This window comes from Triplophysa dalaica, chromosome 2, assembly GCF_015846415.1.
Source record: "Triplophysa dalaica isolate WHDGS20190420 chromosome 2, ASM1584641v1, whole genome shotgun sequence".
Classification (NCBI taxonomy): Eukaryota; Metazoa; Chordata; class Actinopteri; order Cypriniformes; family Nemacheilidae; genus Triplophysa; species Triplophysa dalaica.
The window spans coordinates 24,585,029-24,604,423 of record NC_079543.1 but is presented as its reverse complement, the minus strand read 5'-3'; the positions used below and the strand labels follow the sequence as shown (position 1 = coordinate 24,604,423).

Here is a 19,395-nt window from a genome sequence, read left to right as displayed (position 1 = left end):
TAAAACGACTACAAAAATTTAACAACTTTCTTCAACATAAATAGATATTCATGCGATTCCACCTCAAATAGATGTGCATAAATGTGCAAGATCTGCTGTTTGACACCAATACAAAGGAGGACTGTATGAATAAAAAATATATGTAGTGAACAAAACAAAACAAGTATTGAGTGGTGCACTGAACTTAACATAAATCATAATCTTTTTTTAATTTTCCATGATTCAAATACAAAATTATATACAAAATCATTTATGTAAAACAAATCATATGTCAACCCTAATTTACATTTAACAACACTAGGAAAAACAATAGACAAGCCCACAAATAGAAAACTGTCATGACAAATGAAATTCAAGACAATTTCACAAATGTCTTTATGAAAACAGCCTGAGGTTAAGAAGTACAGTAGATCCCTTTCTACATAAAGCCTCGAACAATACGGACATCCAGTGTAAATACATCAGTATGACCTTCCAAAGAAAATACATACTGTAACCAATAAGTGTTTCAACTTAAATAGTTAGAACAACATTTCAAGGAAGCTATCAAGGCATTCAAAGTGTATGATGAAGACAAAATTGGGAGGTATTTAAACATTCCTGTGAAAACGTTCCTGATAGTGGTTTAAATAAACTTGTGAAACAAGTCTGGCTAATTAAATAAAATAAAGGAACTGCTTTGACACAGGCAAACATAAGGATAGTTCATAAGAACGGTGTATAATACCCAACAAATCAAATCTTACTAAGTAGTCTCAAATGAAGAAAGTGCTAATTAAAAATGTATAACAACAAAGTCATTTTTGTCCACAAGCAAGACGGCTTTCTGGTTCACTCACTTTCTCTTACAAAGTGATTGTCTTCATATTAAAAAAGTGCTTAACGGAGTTAACAGAATCATTCATTGACATTCACTGTTCACCTTTCAAATAAAAGATGGCTATTGTGACACACAATATTCCGGTTAAAGCTTCACTCAACTCTTAAAGCTAAAACAGCAATGTAACATGGCCATCCACTGAGGTTTGTGCAAATATTACGTTCCACTGACAGTGTAAAATTCTTCTTTCTCATTTTTACATAACTTATACCCGCAGATTTTGTGTGTCCAGCCCCAGGGTGGGATGTGTTTTTCGCGGGGTGGCAGGAGGAAGACCACGCTTGTCGCTACCATCATGTGCCATATGGAGTGAGTGTAGAAGTAGTTAATGTCGGTCTGTGCGAAGACGTACACGCACACTCCGATAACTGCAGACACGATGCCCGGCAGCAAGAACAAGACCCAGCGACGCCATGACGGAGGGTAACAGTGGTGACGTTTCACACTTCGATAGGTCTGTTGAGGAACAGAAATAAATTGCTTTAAAAATGTATGCATTAAGGAGATGCCTTCTTCCAAAGCAGCTTAAAGTGAATTCAAGCAAAACATTGTTAAAACTTTTAGCATTTGAGCCCGTGAATTTCTTTGACATTTAAACAACAAAAAAAGAATCTCTTTTCAGGACGAAAAAAGCCAAGCTTACCCAGGCAGTGACCATAATGACCAACGAAAAGATGACGGGGCCTAAAAGGTTCCACAGCCCCCTGCGATCCAACTGCATCACCATGGAAATGACAAGAGTGCCCCCCATAAACAACATCTAAAATGCAAGAAAAATGAGAACTATTTTATCCAAATAAAATATGTACGAATCATAGTTACAATGTAGTGGATAAATAGCTTTTAACATTTTTGGAAGGAATGCAATTGTTGAAAAGCACTTTGAAGCTATTATTAGAAGGTTGCTATGCAGCTACCAAGCTTTTCTGAATTTCAGCATGTTATCTGATAGTGAATAGGTATAATATCTGATAGGTTACTTACAGAAAGCTAAAACTTTAAGATAATACATTAGCAACAGGGCCAGTAAAAAGAGCTATGTGACCTTGGGGAGACATAAAGTACAGACACGGTTTTCTTATGAACATGAAAATCTGTTTGACAAGCTAGTATATAACAATGGATTCATTGTCGCTGATCTCATGGAACACAGATTTACAAACCCATAGCGCTGTACTCACATATTTGACCGGCTCCAGGAGTCGTGCCATGCACAGGATGGTGACCCACACTGATACCACAGAACCCAGGAAGTCACAGAACTGGAGAGTGTCGTAGTCCATGATACACATGACGGTCACACCGGGCTGGTCACATGCATGATAAAACTACAAACACACAATTGGTTTAATTATTAAGGCACATTTGTATTCATTTCTGATTGCAACAAACATTTTTGGCAATTTTTAAAACAACAGTTTAAAGAAAAAACAAACCAAGCAGAAAAACTCTTGACATTATGTACCGTTGAGAAGAACATGGTAAAGAAGTATACAGCCGCCTCTGTGTGATAGCCTCTATAAAGCGCCACAATGATGGGTGGAATGAAGAAGAGGTTACTGAGGGTGAGGAGCAGAGCTGCAGCCATCTGACGAGAGAACGACTGTGCAGTCGAGCCATCCGTACAGCCCCATCCCTGCCAACCTGCCAACAGAGATACAATAAGAGCCGATTCAGACCATAATGTGTTTTTGACCTCTGTTCTTACTCTCTCTGTGTGTGCGTATGCGTGCGTGTTTACCAGCTTTGCACACACACGCGGCATAGAGGTAGCCGTTTGTGCGCAGCAGTCTGCACTCTCCGTACGGCCCGCAGTCCTCGATGCAAGCGGTGACACTCACAGATACACTGACTATGGCTGATGTATTTTTGCAATCAACACTGGAAAGAAAATATTATGGAATATAACTCACATAAATAATGCAACGGCAAAAAAACTACACAACACTATATTATAATAATGGTATCCACGCTGTTGAGATAAACACAGAAAATTCAAAATCCCATTTGAATAATCTAATTGTGTTGGGTAAAAAAATATAAAACTTTTTTGTAATAAACACTAAAATTTCATAACTGATTTGTAATTAATATTATACATAGGGTACACACTATGTATACTATAAAATAGCATAAAATCGTGTGCAAAAAAATTGTTATTATAGATTTATTAGTTAGTTACATAAATATTTTAAATGAGCTTTTATTTTTACATTTTTTGTTTTTACATTTAGCTTTTTTTCCAAAGCCACTTAAAGTGCATTTAGTATATATGTGTGTCTCTTATCAGTATGTATTTTTAGTATTTAATTTTTTAGCTATTTTAATAATTTTTGCAGATTTATGTTATATCCTTTTGTCATTTCACTATTTGATTTTATTGCTATATAGGCTTCATTTATTTAACCTCAATTTCAGTTTTAGTATTGTAGCTAGCATTTTTATAATAATTGTATTGCATCAACTTATTTCAGCTTATTGCTTAGGTAATTTCTAATTTCCGTCAAGTTTAATTTATATGTAACATGTACATATAAGTATTTCACCTGATTTAAATGATTTTTTTTAGTTTCAGTCAACTTTAAACTTGGCACAAGTGTGCAAACAAAGACCTCATGTCTGTTCATGCAATAGTTGTTCAATGTTGTGCTCTATAGGACGTGTTTAAACAATATACTGTATATTGACCTGTCATTGCAGAGCGTCTGCAGGCTGAGGTACCACATCGCTGCCTCTGGAAAAGGAATCCTCAACAGCACACGTGATTCATTTTTGCTCACGCTCAGAGAATATCCCTTTGTGAACGCTAGAGGCACACACAAAGAACATGCATGTCAAATGAGTCAAGCAAGACATAAAGCGTAACAGCCGAATGCTCATGTATTACTAACCTGTATAGCATTGTTTGCTAGTGTTGACGTTTATTACGGGAGCTGCAGGGGTGAGGCATGCTTTGACGCTTCCAAATCCACCAACCAGAGCACTCTGTCACAATCACATGACACAATGTATAACATCACTATGTATAACTTAAAACTATTATTTATAACATGCACGTAGATGCTTACAGTGTTCAAAAGGAGCTGTACGACAAATGTACCCCCACTGTCAGCGGTAGAGTCTAGATCCAGAGTGAGCACGGTCGGGAGGTCAGAGGTCACATTCAGGTTGCTGGATACAATGAAGCGTAGTGAAAGCACATCCTGTTCGTCTCTGAATACAGTCGGGGTCCTCATGCACACAGGCTCGGAACTGTTACCACCCAGTCTCTGCTGGTTCGTCACAGAAAGAGATTCGTTGCCGGTGGCAACAGAGCTGTTGCTTTGGGGGAAAATGAATGCTGAGGTGTGGAAATTCGAAGAGACGCTTAAAGGTTTACACCCCACTGTATGAAAACGAGGAAACATGGAGTTTCAGTAAAGACTGTTAGTGTAGCAAAACAGACAAAAAGCCATTTAGGGAAACAGAAGTGGTAGACGACCTGTGACATTGGCGGAGATGTTGAAATCCACTGTGGTGTTAGGTTGACCGGTCTCGATCGTAACTAGCACCCAGGTGTTCCACGGAGGGGTGGAGAGCGACGCAGAGCAGGGCTCTAACTGTGAACAGTTCACTGTCACTAGAGATCCGGGCCATAAAGTGCTGACGCCGAGGGTGATGGAGAGCACCGCAGAATTTCCCTTCCAAGAGATGTTTTGGATGAAAACATCCAGTCTGGAGGAGAGCTCTGGGACGAATACTCTATAAAGAAAAAAGCATTGGATTTTAATAAAATTCATTATAAAGCAAACACACACCAACCATTGACACCTCTACGCAGTTCAGATAAATTTATTTAAAAAAATTAAATGTGTTGAAAAAGGTCTCAGCTACAATATTAGCACCTACAGTTTTGGTATTTTGAATGAAGAAATTAAGCCCGTTTTAAGACCAATACAAATATTTTCATAAAGAATTAAGATTATTTTTGGTATTTTTTTGTATGGCTTCATAAATATATTTTCTGCATTAGCCCTACATTCTTTAAATGTCTTTTTTTAAATCACTGCTTCCAAAATGTGTAGTAGAGGATGCTTGTGTAGATCTTAACAGAGCCCTGCACTTGACATGGGAAAAAGAATGATTATAGCGTGGTCACGAATAAATATTAATTGCCACATTTTTTTATTTATTACTAATTTAGGTCAATCAAACTCTTTTTTTTGGCCTCGTTTTATAGAAATCGTTTTATTTATTAAATATAAAAAATATTGATTTCATTCATCGTGATTATTTTTTTGTGAACAGGTTCACCATCACAGTTCAGCCTTTTTACTGTTTTAGCTCATGATTTCTAATTCAATAAACATCACAGTCATAACTGTTTTATTTTATAACGTGCACAATTATCAAACAAGAGGACGATTTACCTAAAAGGAGAGAAAAAAATTCATGTATAAATAAATTGTGGGAACAATCCAGGCTAATTAGTAGATATTGAGCATCAAATTTTGATTTCAAGCATTAATTTAATTATAATTAAATTGTTCTATATTATGTAAAATGCTTTTATGTCAAAAACATTAAATCACAAAAACGGCACATATAAGTTATAATTATTATAATTTAATATTCAGGTCAAATAGACGTTTTTTTGTCATGTATGGGTCTCGGTAGATCTTTAAGTGAAGAGTGACTTTACAAATTTCTGGAGACAAACTATGTGCATAACAAAGACAATATACGTAAGAAACCAACAATGACAATATAAACAGCGCAATCTATTTATACACACAATAGCACATACTTAAAGAGAGCTGATGCTTCCTTGGCTGTTAGCGTTTGATGAAGTGGAATGTCGTGAGTCAGGACTGGCAGGTCCGCCGCTCTTCTCACAAACATCTGCGGCTGAAACAAATACGAGCAAGACGGCAATCCCTATAAGAGAAAAACACACATTGCACATCTATTCTTCGGAAGCAAGAAGAGCATTCAGTGTTTAAACAAAAAAAAAAGATAAATATGAACCTGCTGCTCTATCTTGCCGTCATCCTTGGGCATGTGAGCGGCCATGAACCAGTCGCCAGGTTTGGGGTGGGTCACATTGAACAGTGTTACATTACTGCCCTGTCCACTCGGAACCAGCAGTGTTATGTTGTGGGCAAGAGTGACTGACGTTGAGTTCGGGAACTCTGTGTTGATGGGGTTGATGACCGGTGGCGCTCCTGACCTAAAGTGCCTGGTTATTCGGATTAGATTGACAAAAATAAATGCAAATTAGTTGTTTCTTGTTCATTTAGCTGCCACTTTGTGCACTTACTGTCCACTATCTCCAGTCTACCTTTGATATATTTTACAGTTTTACATGAGTAAGCATTTTGATGGCCAAAATGGTTACTATGCCAACAGAGGATTCTTCTTCACTTTCCATTGACAGCATAACATATCTATATAAACGATATAAATCGGATATGAATAAAATATATACACAGTAATGTTCTGGTTGCCGCAGTTCATCGCGGACCCCCTCGTGACCGTGAGCAGCCACCGCACGAGCACAGTATCCTCCGGGACCCTGAAGTGATGGAGCCGAACATTTCCGAACCAGCTGTATTTGGACAACTTCTGAGCCGTTTTAGAATAAAACCCGTTGACGTAAGTGATGTCTATAGGGGGCAGAAAATGACATCACGAAACGTCAGAGGTAAACAATCACAATCTGTGTTACCGGCAAAATCCTTAGTGAACTTCACCCTGTTCTTCTTTTATAACATGTTTACCTTAGATACGTTTAAGAATTGTTTAAATTATAAACACAACCGGTGTCAATGTCATAAAAAAGATCGCTCAAACGCGTCAACGACATCGAACTCACCGTCAGATAAACAGCCAGCGATGCCATAAAGTAAAAGGCACAGCGCAAAATACTTCTCCATTTTTCAGTATAACATTTCTCTAGTCAGCCCATTGTTGTGTGTTACAAATATCCAGAAGAGCGTTTTAACACAATACTTCCTGGTTCATGTTACTGTACTGCCTCCAGCGCGCATGCGCACGACTTCTGGCTGCTCGCGATGCTTGCGTCATGAATATTAATCCTACATCTTGACGTTCAGCCAGCGGATTTGATCGCAGTTAAACCTCATGAATATTAATCATTTAATGAATCTGTTTATGAATGAAAAAAGGATTCTTGGCTTTATCCGACAGAGGGCGCCAAACCAAGTGAGAAAGAAGCACCACCATCGTGCCGGTGTGTACAACAGCAGGTTTATCTTTGGATTCGGTCTTTTTGAACGATATAAAATCACATTTTTATCAAAGGCCTACTTTTTAATGCAAGGGCTCAAGATGTTAATGATTAAAAAAATTCAGCCATCAAGTATAATGATGATAAGGATATGAAGATGAAATACAGACTTGATACACTGCCATCTGCTGGTCAATAATTACAACGTCCTTACTATGAGGTATGAAGAAAGCTACGTGACAGCTATCATTAAAGGGGTCATATGGCACGACTCAATCGAATATTATCGTTTGATTCAGATGTAATGCAATGTGTATTCACGATCAAAACGTTCAAATACGCTGTAATTTCCACATATCGTCCATGTTTGTATCTCCTATTTGCCCGGCCTCTCTGAAACGCGTGGAGGTCTTCACACTGAAAAGCGAGGCGTGCTATGATTGGTCAGTAAACCATTGTGTAGTGATTGGTCGAATACTGCGAGTGTGTGACGGAAATGTAACGCCTCTTACCATTTTTGGAACATCTGGTTGCAAAGCAATTGTACTGACAGGTACGCCCATCTCATACACTTGGGCGGTCAAAGCACACCACGAACTGACGTAGATTTGTGGGGGTGTGGTTACACGAGGCTCTTCAGGCAGGTCAGGGTGAGCATTAACTTTTAGATAGAATGAATCTTTTGTTATGACACTATAATTGTTGCAATTTTACTTGTCTAATACATTCATGGGCAACTTATAACAAACCAAAGACACAGAGAAACATGTAGTTACGCTATAGGACCCCTGCAATATACAAAGAGATATAACAATTACATAAAAATATGTATTTTTAATAAATATGAGTTCTGCATCTTCTTAATGAGTTTTGTCCTTCAAATATCCATTTGACTGTGTTCGCTTTACGTAAAAGCTGTCCAGGAAATTAACTCACTTGATTTTAACCTAAATTACACGAGGCGTTTTAGCCAGGTCAGGGTGAGCATTAACTTTTAGATCGAATGCATCTTTTGTTACGACACTATAATTGTTGGAATTTTACTTGTCTAAGACATGCATGGGCAACTTATAACAAACCAAAGACACAGAAAAACACGTAATTGTGCCATATGACCCCTTTAAATAATGTAACATTGAGAGAGACAAGGTACTCATCCTGTTTTTGGAAAAATTGGAATTAAAGCTTATGTTTAGATGGGTCTGTTGAACTTTAATCGTTTTCTTTCTCTTGTACTGTCTTGATATGGACCTAAGGGTCTGAAATAAAGCATGCATTGAATTGAATAATTCTAATTCAGTATATTGTTTACTGTGTATGATTTTTACCTTTATATAAGTTTTTTGTTTGCTTAAAAGATTTAGTTTTCTCAAAATGCATATGACTTATAGGAATAAGGAAAAGTATCCCCACCCAATTCTTAAAACTAGAACTCACAGATTTATTCTTGCAAACAAACATCAGTGCTTTTATCAATCAACTGTTTATGTAGCATTGTTAAGATGTAATAATTTATTTACTGCGATTGTGATGTAGTGTTGTCTACCTGTGGTTTATAGATAGTTAAACTTTGCATGCTGCCTCGGCTGCTGTTAAGTGTTCTTGTTCTCTAACATATGTTAGTCCAGATGCTACACTCTCTGCTACTGGTCATTAGTGCCTCTATTGCCCTGCGTCCGACTCTTATTTAACCCATGCTGTACACACACACACACATTTGCTTTTTTGCCACCTCCCATCTATATACTTTCAAAGACTGTTTACCTGGCAAGATGGCACATAAGTTTGCACAGTGCATATGTGTTTCCCAATGTTTTGACTCAATTTATGCATTTCAACAAACATCAAGCACAAGCCTTCGGATGAAAAGATGAACACTGCAATAACAAATAGCAAAGATTCTATTGATGTGCTGAAACTTTTGACATCAAACCTTTTGTGACTGTTATATTAGCCTGTTATATTAGTCATATCAGATATTGTTGAATATTATATTCTTGTGCATTTGAAAAGAAAAATACTTTGACCTTATATAAATTGTATATATAAGGTCTAACACACGATGCACAGGTAAAATAACCTAATTTGCATTGCTTGTCTTTTTAATGGGTTTTTATAAAGGGGCTCATTCAAAAGTCAAAACAGCGTAAAATACGATTTCACGCCTTTTTAGGTTTACTCTTAAGTGCCCACCCTGTACGAGATAAGCTTTGTAGTCTCGGACTGTTTGCATGCGAGTCTCTGTTCATGTGTGTGTGTCGGGGACACTTGAGCGTCCCCCGGCAGACGCGGCGTTATAGCGGCCGCCGCTTTGCGCCTGTTTCCGTTCGACTCTCCGGTTGCCGGGCGCCAAGACAAACTCATGCTCTGTTTAACCAGAACACAATTACAGACGTGCGCGTAAATATTTGCTCGGAAAACAGACTCACCTGAAGCGATGGGTATAAATGACCGAACCGATAAATGCCCATAACGCGAAACGGAGAGCATCAATTCAGAAGCAACATACATACGGTAAGAGACTCACAAATGATGCATTGGATTAAGATTTATCACTTTTATTTTCTTTTTTCTCTTAAAAAAACCCATCGTTTATTTTTTTGACACTGGTTTTAAAGGGATAGTTCATCCAAGAATAAAAATTCTGTCACCATGTACACACCTTCGAGTGGTTTAAAATCTGTATACATTTCTTTGTTCTGATGAACACAAAGAAAGATATTTTGAAGAATGTACAGCATACAGTTATGGGGCAATTTTGACTATATTGTATTTTTTCTGCCAATGGTGTTCAAGAACTGTTTGATTACAAGCATTCTTCCAAATATCTTTCTCTGTGTTTAACCAAAGAAATTTAGGCAAGTTTGGAACAACTACTGTAACGAGTGAGTATATCACGACAGAATTTAAACTTAGGTCTTATGAGTTTAAACTTATACCTCTAATGTCTAAGTTTATATTTAGTTTTTTATTGTTGTTTCTTTCAACAAAACCCATCACAATTTTTTCACACTGATTTTAAAATCTTATTTTTAATTTTTTTGTTTATAAACACATAATTTGCTTTGGCAAATGTTATTGGATATCTTTCTTATAATGCAGCTACACATTGACATAAGCTTTTGCATGTAATGTACTTTCATTCTTTTTGAGTTTTGCCTGTTTTCTCAAGTTTGAGCAATGGTTTGCTGGTTTGTATGGTGGTTTTAATTCAAACTTAATTTTAACACAAGCTATGATTTTAAACAATTGCTTTGTATTTTGTGTGTTACCTGTTTTCCTGCTCTCTCTTGTATTGTTTTGTATTAGTTATCGTTGTTTGGAGTTAAAATTCCCTTGATCGACTGTTTAATGGCATATTTCCATTATGACAAATAAACAGCATAGCCCTCTATTGAGCTATATCTTTTAATGTTTGTGCTAATATTAAAATTGAAAATTTCACCAAAGAAACAAGTGACAATCTTTAGGTCCGTTTATGCACACATTCTCACTCTTTTTATCTGAATTTTTATAGCATGGCAGCGAGCGTGATCAGACCGCTGAGTAATTTTGCTTTGGCGAGACCTCTGCAGGCTTGCTTCCTTTCTGTGGAGGATGAGAAGGAGACCGAGGAAGAGTATGAAGAGGAGCTGAGGCAGGAGGTTGAAGACAGTTTGGACGATGATGAGGATGTAGTCTCCATTGTGTCTCATGAAGAAGAGCCATGGAGTTTTGACCCCACCCCCCATAACTCTGAGATGACCAATCAGCTGCTGCGGTTCGCCGAGCTCATCAGCAATGATGTCCAACGCTACTTTGGCCGGAGCCAGGACCCTGATACCTGTGACATTTATGCAGAGACACCGTGTTCCAAAGTCGGGGGCCGTCAGCGCTACTATGCTGACTTCATTAAAGTTGCATCATCAGGGCAGGTGGAGGAGCCTGAGCCACTAGGGCCCCTGGCAGAGCTCTTTCGAGATGCTCAAAGGAAGGGGCGTGGTCTACCCATGAGCCAACGTCGCCTGCCAATCAGCTTCTGGACAGAGCCTCTCTCACACCAGTTGTTTAGTGATACAAACACGCAGGAGAACTCATTAGGTATGGCCAACACTTCAGAGAGCTCAGTTAACATCAATTCTTCATTGAGCATGTACAATAATACTAATGTTTGCACCATGACCAGCTCTTGTATTCCAGGGACTCTCAGTAGCTCAAGCACCCCGGATTTTAGTGATTTACTTGCTCACTGGGCCAATGATAAAGATACCAATGAATTCAACTGTGACCTCCAGCTGTTATAATATACATTTGAACATAAACAGTCCCATGCAGTACAAAGCAATTGTTCATTAGTATCTTGTTGTCCGATATGCACTATCATCATTAAATATTATACAAGCAAACTGTTAGAAGCAAAACTGTTTTATAATACCTTCACTGTTTTGCGAGAATGTATTATAAATATTAAATGTTTTTTGTTGCATCCACTGGTGGATGCTTTCACTTGTTTTAGTAATATATCTCAATGTTTATATTTAATTTTTTGATTTCTTGCTTCAGTTTGTAGCTTTGTATTCTGGATACTAAAATGTTAATATCTTTCATTTTAGAGAAAAAACATTTAATCTTCTTGTCCAACCATATTTTGTTGTTTGTTTTGTTTAATAAAACGAACGTGCTGAAAAACGATAACGTAGGGCTGTCAAACGGTTAATCTATAAAAAAGTTTGTGAAAAAATGAAACTTTGGACCAACCTCGAAATATTACTATTATAATATATAATATTATAACTTTTTACATGCAATTTTACTAGTTTTTCTCAAATTATATTTATGGCTTGGTTCAAATATTTTTTTTAAAACTTCAACAAACTACCATTTTTGTGATCAGTTTTTGCTAGTTGGGCTCTTTACTCTTTATATTTTACTGTTTGTAAGGCAACGAAAACTAAGATCATTGGGATGAAGTGATTGGTGACTGTAATCATTGTGTTGGTATTTTAATAATTGCCCAGGAGTTTGTTATTAATGTGTGAATATTGTGTGATCCTACAGTGTGAGATTTAAACAGTGGTACTAAAAAATAATATGAATTAAAAGAAAACAAAAAGATTGTTAAATTGCTGAATCAATTAGACTTCAAGACTCAGTGTATGATTCTCAATAATAGTGGCAATCAACAAAAGGAAGCTTCATGCATGCTGGCTAACATCATAGTACAAAACTCGTTCATGACTCCCAGCATGCATTGGAGTTGATCTGTTTATCTGAATTAGTTTGATGATTGTCACCATTGTGGAGGTTCGTGTGATGACTGTTGATTTCCAAATGTGCCAAGATAATTTTCTCTTTATTTTACCACACTACCTTTACATTTGTAAACCAAGACATTCGGGTCAGTCGTAAAAGATCAACTTCCAAGCTATTTTGTGTCACTTCTCATAATTTTCATAGCTTGATCGAGATCATAAAAATGTACTTTAAAGCATCTTTTCTTAATGCTCTTATTGAAACATTATTGTAAACACAAAGAGATTTAATTTACCCAATGTCAGGGATTAAAAAAGACCAATCAAAGCAAACACTGATCACAATAATGGTGGTTTGTTGAAATGTGTGAATTTTTATTTGAATCAAGCCATAAATATAAGACGGCTGGATCGTCGGCTGGCCAGGCCTGAATGCCAGCTGGACTGACGGCTGGACTTCCGACTGGATCATCTGCTGGACAGGGTACCGGCTGAGACGCTGGCTGGACAAAGCTGGGCGCCGGCTGGAATGCCGGCTGGACAAGGTTGGGTGCCGGCTGGATCTCCGGCTGGACAGGACATGGTGCTGGATGTGACGCCGGCTGAATCCATTGCTGGATTGCCGACTGCAGGACCAGATTGAACGCCGGCTGCGCCGAGCTGGACTGGACGCCAGCTGCATCGGACCCCGCGCCCCCTTCCGTTGCCTCTTTTTCTTGAGCCGGACCACCTGAGTGGTGCAAGCATGGAAAGAAAGAGGTGAAGGGCATGGCTGGGTCCAGTTGGGATCCCTCCAAAGAGGACCCCCAGGACTCTCTCCTCCCATGCTTGCCACGAAGGCTGGCTGGTGGTGGAGAGGTAGCAGTGGATGAGGCAGACGTTGCTGAGACTCCCTGGGTGAACGGACATCAAACTGGAACGAGATGAGACCGGATGGCAACTGGGAAAGGAGCCTTTAACTAGCTCCTCGCGAAGCTGCAGCCTTTCAACCCACTGCGTGAACGGCTGTCAAACATCTCCTCCGGCTCCGGAAAACGTGGAGTGTTGTCCATCACGGCCACCAGGTAGGTGTTTGGAGGTGCAAGGCCACCGGGAGGTGTTTGAATCGTCCATGGCTGCCTCCTGGGTTAAGTGGGCTCGTTCATTATGGCTGCCTGCATTTATGTTCTCTGTCTTGACATTTCCTGACAAGGGCCTATATAAACGATTATAAATGTTTACATTTTTCTTAAATATATGTGTATAAGTTTTTAAATACAAAATTAATATGCACAGTGCACAGACATATATTATTTAAACACAAACTTTTATTCTGGATGCGATTAACCGTGACTGTATACATCCATACTATAAAAGGTAATTTGTGGTGAAAATACTTTGGGCAATAGTTTTCTCTTAATCTTGACTTTACAATGTTGTTTATATATTGCTCTAAAAACAGGAACATTGGTAATCCACCCTGGGTAGCCTACTCATCTTACCTAAAGTTGCCTACTCATACATGCACACACATAACTTATGATATTCAATAGTTGCATGCTATCAAACATCTTTGCAGAAAATGAGCTGAATAGGCTACTTCTTCATTGGACATCTTCATCTCTGTGTGAGTGCTTACGTGTACGTGAACGCGAGCAAACTCAACTGTCTACAAAGCACGTCACGTGACAAAGACTTGTTCTGCGCGTGGTTGATCATTGCTTATTGATATTCAATCATTAAATCCTAAAATGCATAACTATCTCTCTACATTCATATGTAGGGATACAATTACATTATCAATATTAATTATTACACTTATTGATAGATCCAACATTGCTGTAATTTTATCAATGAAGGCTATACATTTTTTATTAGATGTGATCACGCACTTAAAGACATTGAAAGAAAGAAAAAACAAAGAAAGTATGTTCTTACGTTGATATTGTTTGCAGTGTAATCTAATGCCTAACTGTACGGAACTGGGAGAGCACGTGAAGGAGACCAGTAGTTTTGCACCACGCACGCTCTCTATAATGACTCGTCACTGTTGACTCTCTTATCAGCACCACATGATCGGACAGCAGCATGGACAGGTTCATTTCAGCACCATCCGATCATGAGGCTCCTACCTGCACTGGCTTTCACCCTTCTTCTCTGCGCCTCGTGCGTAAGGGCAGACGAGCAAAAGGTTGAAGAAGAAGTTAATGAAAAAGTTGAGGAACATGTCGAGAAAAAAGAGGAGGACAATTCTGAGACGGATCCAGAACCAGTAAAGACGGACGAAATTACAGAGGAGAAAAACGTCATGGTCCTTCATAGCGTCAACTTCGACAGGGCGTTGAATGAGAACAAGTACCTGCTCGTGGAGTTTTGTAAGTCGGTCTTATAATTTGGCCAAATGCACTCATTTTTGCGCTTGTCGAGCTTTTTTGGATATTGCAAAAGAAGGAAAACACATGCAAAAATGTTTATTCATGTGACAATATTTGTTCAAAAGTGAATATAAATATATATAGCCTATATATAATATTGACAAAGAAGTTGCTGTATGTGGTGGAAGTCGGAGAAAAGTTGAAAGAATGCTAACTGACACATCATCCATTAAGAGCGCAGGTGTTATTTCTCTCACGGTTAAAGCGGTTAAGTTAAGCAAACTTTAAAGCCATGGAGTGTCATTCATGGTAGTGCAACGTTAAACAGACTATAGTAGGCAGTGTAAAGAACTGTAAATGTATATTAGGCCTACATGAAATATACATCTGAATTTTGACGGTGTTGTAAATATTATTTCAAAAGTATTTTTACGCAATTTACTGCACAGGGCTAGTTTAAAAAATTGTACTTTATTCTAAAGAAAATAATCAAATATATTTTTTTAGATTATATATTTGTAAATTAAATGTAATTAATAGATTTTCAGATCAAATTTCACCTTGTTGTAAGAACACTTTAACTTTTGCTTAAAATCTTTATTATATATGAGCCATGTAACTTACATGTATGTGTTTACAGAACAAAAAAATCATATTTCATTTTAAGTTTTAAGAGATTTGCTGTCATCTTTCCCCACCTATCTTTATAAAGATGCCCCGTGGTGTGGTCACTGTCGTTCTTTGGAGCCCATATATGCTGAGGTGGCCGAACAGCTCAAGAAAGAGTCTTCAGATGTACGACTGGCCAAAGTAGAAGCGACAGATGAAAGGGAACTTGCCAAAGAGTTCAACGTCGACGGATTCCCCACAATTAAATTCTTCAAAGACGGCAACAGGCAAAGCGTCACAGATTTTACTGGTAATGCTTGATTTGCGTAAATGCACAATGTGATATCCATATGGGGCTGTGTTTGTATAGATATTATCTTGTCATTTGCATAGGGAAGCGAACTGTTAAGGGTATCAGGAGATGGCTGGAGCGACACACAGGACCGAGCGCTACTGTTCTCAGTGATGTAAAGAGCGCAAAGGAACTGCTGGACTCAAACGACGTGGTTGTGGTCGGATTCTTTCAGGTAAAACATGTATTGTTTGCGTAAGTTAACTGACTTTTGGATCCAGCAACCTGTATATCCGCACTAGAATAGACAAGATAACATTGACCAATGATAACTTTTTATTTTCTAGTTTCATGTTGTAATGAAAACGGAAGTTCTTTTTTTCTTGCATGAGTGTGCAGTAGTTTCCATGCTAATCTTAAATATTCTCTATCTGTAAGGATCTTGAAGGGGAGGAGGCAAAGACTTTTTATGATGTAACTTTAACAATAGTGGACATCAACTTTGGCATGACAAGTAATCCAGAGCTCTTTAAGAAGTATGATGTGAAGGGCGATGCAGTGGTGCTCTTTAAAAAGGTAATTTTGAAGTAATATATATAATCTAAAAATATGATACTTTTGAAGTTCTGATGTAGGGATAGTTCACCCAAAACTTACACACTCACACTCGAGTTGTTCCAAATCTGTTCACAAAATATGATATTTTGAAGACTATATGAAAGCAAACAGTTCTGGGGCACTTTTGACTTGGTGTTTCGAATCAGACGACATCACGCATCATTTCTTTTTTTTTGGCTCGTTCAAGGAGCATAGTCAACAAAGAAATGTATACAGATTTGGAACATCTTGAGGGTGAGTCAATGAAGACAAGGTTTTAATTTTTGGGTGAACTGTTCCTTTAATCTGTTTGCTGGCAAAATTTTAGTTCTTTGTGTAATTGTTTCAGTTCGATGATAAGCGTGCAGACATGTTGCTTTCCAAAGATGAAAAGCTAGACAAAGATGACCTGATTTCCTTCATCAATTCCAACCGTGTAGAGCTTGTCATAACATTCAATGAAGAGGTAACACCTATTCATTTTACCATTCTTTAAACAACAAAATCAGAAGCCGTTCATTACAATTTACTTTCATCTTTTCTTCCCAGAATGCTGAAAATATTTTTGGCTCCAAGATACATAAGCACTTTATTCTATTCATAAATTCAACTGTGGAATCCCACAATGCACTGCTGGAGGATTTTAGAGCCGTTGCCAGCGAGTTTAAGGACAAAGTGAGTTTTTTAAGTATTTATCTACACTTCAAAAACTGTTGTGTTTACTTTAAACCCAACCTGTTTTGTCCCTTTTTCAACATGAGATGACATATTATGTGCAAAGTGTGTCATTATTAAACACGCTTTGTTTTGAGAGTTTCCACTACACATTTGTTTGTGTTGTTTACTGTACATTTATGCTAACTTCACGTTTTAGTAAAGAAGTCAAGAGTCATCGTTTTTAAGCCCACTTGACCTTTTTGTCAATGTTTTTAATAAAATATTCCAAAAACTTGTGATTTTAGGTGCTCTTCATCAAGCTTGACATTTCATCTGACAAAGTGAACCACGTGCTACAATACTTCAGTCTTTCTGAAAAGGATGTTCCTATTACTCGCCTCATCAACACAGAGACCGTGATGAAATACGCAATGAATGGCACAGTCATCAATAAAGACACATTAAGAACATTTTGCCAGGGAGTACTGGATGGTACAGTACAGGTGTGTATCCGTTTTAACCAGTCATCTTCATTTAGAGCATACCTATACACTGTAAAAATGAATTTGTTTACTTTACTTAATGCAATTGTGCAAACTGGTTGACTTGATTCAATTAAGTAAGCTTAACTAAACTGTGTTAAAAAGATTACGTTTAACTTACTAAAATAAGTAAAATTATTTACTCTTCTAAACAATGGTAACCACAAAAGTGAAAAATATGTCAAACTCTTCTAAATATCTAACATAAGTGAACATTATACACTAACAGGTCTTTAACCTTACTGAAAAACACATCAAATATTCATGTTCTTTCAAATGTACTCTCCTAATACAATCTGACACAAAGCATGCTGGGAATTGGAAATCCTTCTCAATTGATTTGAATTAACAGGAGCCAATCATTTTTTGAGATTTAGTCAAAACTTCAAATTAATATATAATAATCGTTATACTTAAAGTTTCAGGAATTTACCATATCTAAGTAAGTCTAACTTTTTTTATGAAATTAAGTTTAGATTACTTAATCTGTATGATAATTTGGAGCATTTGGTTAGTTTAAGATAAAAATACAAGGTTATAATAAAAATGTCTCCTCTACGAATGATGCATTTCATTCAAGGTGCTATTCCTAGCCTGTTCTCGGTTTTGCAAATGTTTGATTGTAAAGAAAGAATTTAAAGAAGTGTAAACAACGTTATGCAGCGCTAACATTTGTTTTGAACATCTGTGGTTTGCTAAACCTGTTTATTCAAGGTAACATAAGAGGTTTGACTCATCATTGCATTTTATTTGCTTAAAATTAATGTTTACTTTTACCTTTCGACTTTTTACCATGTTTGAATACTGTCTGTCACACTGTTTGTAAAATGGGGGTCCAACGTCAACGAAAAAACGACGCAGAAGTACACCAGGATAGCTTGTCAACTTGTCTAATAAACACTTTCAATGTAGCCTCATTTGAAGAGTCAAGAAATTCCAGAAGACTGGGACAAGAATCCTGTCAAAGTCCTTGTAGGGAAGAACTTTGCCGAAGTGGCTTTTGATGACACTAAGAATGTCTTTGTGGAATTCTGTAAGTTAAGCCGCTTATCTTTTCAAATTCAAATAAAAGCATGCAAAACCACCACTGATGTGATCTTTGATTCCGTCTCACAGATGCTCCGTGGTGTGGCCACTGTAAAGAACTGGCGCCTATCTGGGATGAGTTGGGTGAGAAGTACAAAGAGCATGAGAATATAATCATTGCTAAAATGGATGCCACGGAAAATGAGGTGGAGGAGGTCTCAGTACAGGGATTTCCCACGTTTAAATACTTTCCTGCTGTGGCTGAAAAGAAGGTGAACAAAAACTGATGCACATGCAGCATAATTATTGCAAAGGATCACTTCACCTCTAAAACATATGCGACTTCATACATTGTGAAACATGATTTTGAAGGTACTAAAAAACACAATTCTCTTTATGAAATCAGATCGCCGACTACAATGGACAGAGGGATTTAGAGACTTTCTCAAAATTCCTAGATAATGGTGGAGTGTTACCAGAAGTAGAGGATGGAGTTGACGAAGATGATGATGAGGATAAAGATGATGTAAGTCAAAAGTGTATAAATGGGCATTTAACAGCTTTTATAGTGTCATTTATTTATGTGTGCTGGTGTGTCTCAAACTCTCCTTGTGATCTTCAGGTATCAGCTGAACCGACCGAAGAGTCACCAAAATCTACCAATGAAACCAGCAAGGATGAGCTGTAAAACAAGATAAATCAACAGAAATCAATGCCAGGATGAGCCCATGTATTTTATCGCAATATCATTTCTTCTGCACTTGACAATTTCAACAAATTGAATAAAAAATAACTTAATAACATGGATGTTTAGTTTATGGTCACGATTCACATTTCAGTCAAGATCTATGGGGTACGATCAGTTTAAAATATGCAATATTCTGTTGAGAAAAATTGGTGAGCGAGTTTAAAATGATCCCAAAATAAAAAAGTAAAAAATAGAAAAGAATGAAACTCTGTTGTTGTATAACTGTCCTA

General features: G+C 37.5%; 3 protein-coding genes across 3 annotated transcripts; 2 read left to right on the top strand and 1 right to left on the bottom strand.

Annotated features, from left to right (window-relative positions):
* Positions 1-184: 184 nt before the first annotated feature.
* On the bottom strand, positions 185-6,906 carry pgap6 (post-glycosylphosphatidylinositol attachment to proteins 6). The gene is made up of 13 exons (XM_056740117.1): positions 6,735-6,906; positions 6,348-6,525; positions 5,888-6,098; positions 5,667-5,797; positions 4,362-4,621; positions 3,949-4,265; positions 3,772-3,865; positions 3,569-3,686; positions 2,622-2,761; positions 2,346-2,524; positions 2,062-2,208; positions 1,524-1,640; positions 185-1,336 (listed from the first exon to the last, which is right to left on the bottom strand). Exons 1-13 carry the CDS (start codon positions 6,793-6,795, stop codon positions 1,037-1,039), a joined length of 2,253 nt encoding a protein of 750 aa, XP_056596095.1. The 5' UTR covers positions 6,796-6,906; the 3' UTR covers positions 185-1,036.
* Positions 6,907-7,104: 198 nt separating this feature from the next.
* On the top strand, positions 7,105-11,424 carry LOC130413032 (protein PERCC1). The gene is made up of 2 exons (XM_056737930.1): positions 7,105-7,112; positions 10,627-11,424. Exon 2 carries the CDS (start codon positions 10,628-10,630, stop codon positions 11,390-11,392), a length of 765 nt encoding a protein of 254 aa, XP_056593908.1. The 5' UTR covers positions 7,105-7,112; position 10,627; the 3' UTR covers positions 11,393-11,424.
* Positions 11,425-14,438: 3,014 nt separating this feature from the next.
* On the top strand, positions 14,439-19,220 carry pdia2 (protein disulfide isomerase family A, member 2). The gene is made up of 11 exons (XM_056734028.1): positions 14,439-14,694; positions 15,407-15,613; positions 15,697-15,830; positions 16,034-16,171; positions 16,542-16,658; positions 16,742-16,867; positions 17,155-17,352; positions 18,304-18,424; positions 18,508-18,689; positions 18,824-18,943; positions 19,040-19,220. The coding sequence occupies exons 1-11, from the start codon at positions 14,439-14,441 to the stop codon at positions 19,103-19,105; spliced, it is 1,665 nt and encodes a 554-aa protein (XP_056590006.1). The 3' UTR covers positions 19,106-19,220.
* Positions 19,221-19,395: the final 175 nt, after the last annotated feature.

What these genes read in the sequence shown, in the direction of transcription:
- pgap6 (XM_056740117.1), bottom strand. Translation starts at nt 6,795, where the DNA reads ATGGAGAAGTATTTTGCGCTGTGCCTTTTACTTTATGGCATCGCTGGC. An exon ending in CGCTGGCTGTTTATCTGACG is followed by an intron (nt 6,526 to 6,734) that starts GTGAGTTCGATG and finishes TGCCCCCTATAG; the next exon opens with ACATCACTTACGTCAACGGG. An exon ending in TCATTATGGTCACTGCCTGG is followed by an intron (nt 1,337 to 1,523) that starts GTAAGCTTGGCT and finishes GTTCCTCAACAG; the next exon opens with ACCTATCGAAGTGTGAAACG.
- LOC130413032 (XM_056737930.1), top strand. Translation starts at nt 10,628, where the DNA reads ATGGCAGCGAGCGTGATCAGACCGCTGAGTAATTTTGCTTTGGCGAGA.
- pdia2 (XM_056734028.1), top strand. Translation starts at nt 14,439, where the DNA reads ATGAGGCTCCTACCTGCACTGGCTTTCACCCTTCTTCTCTGCGCCTCG. An exon ending in GTACCTGCTCGTGGAGTTTT is followed by an intron (nt 14,695 to 15,406) that starts GTAAGTCGGTCT and finishes ATCTTTATAAAG; the next exon opens with ATGCCCCGTGGTGTGGTCAC. An exon ending in TCATAACATTCAATGAAGAG is followed by an intron (nt 16,659 to 16,741) that starts GTAACACCTATT and finishes TTTTCTTCCCAG; the next exon opens with AATGCTGAAAATATTTTTGG.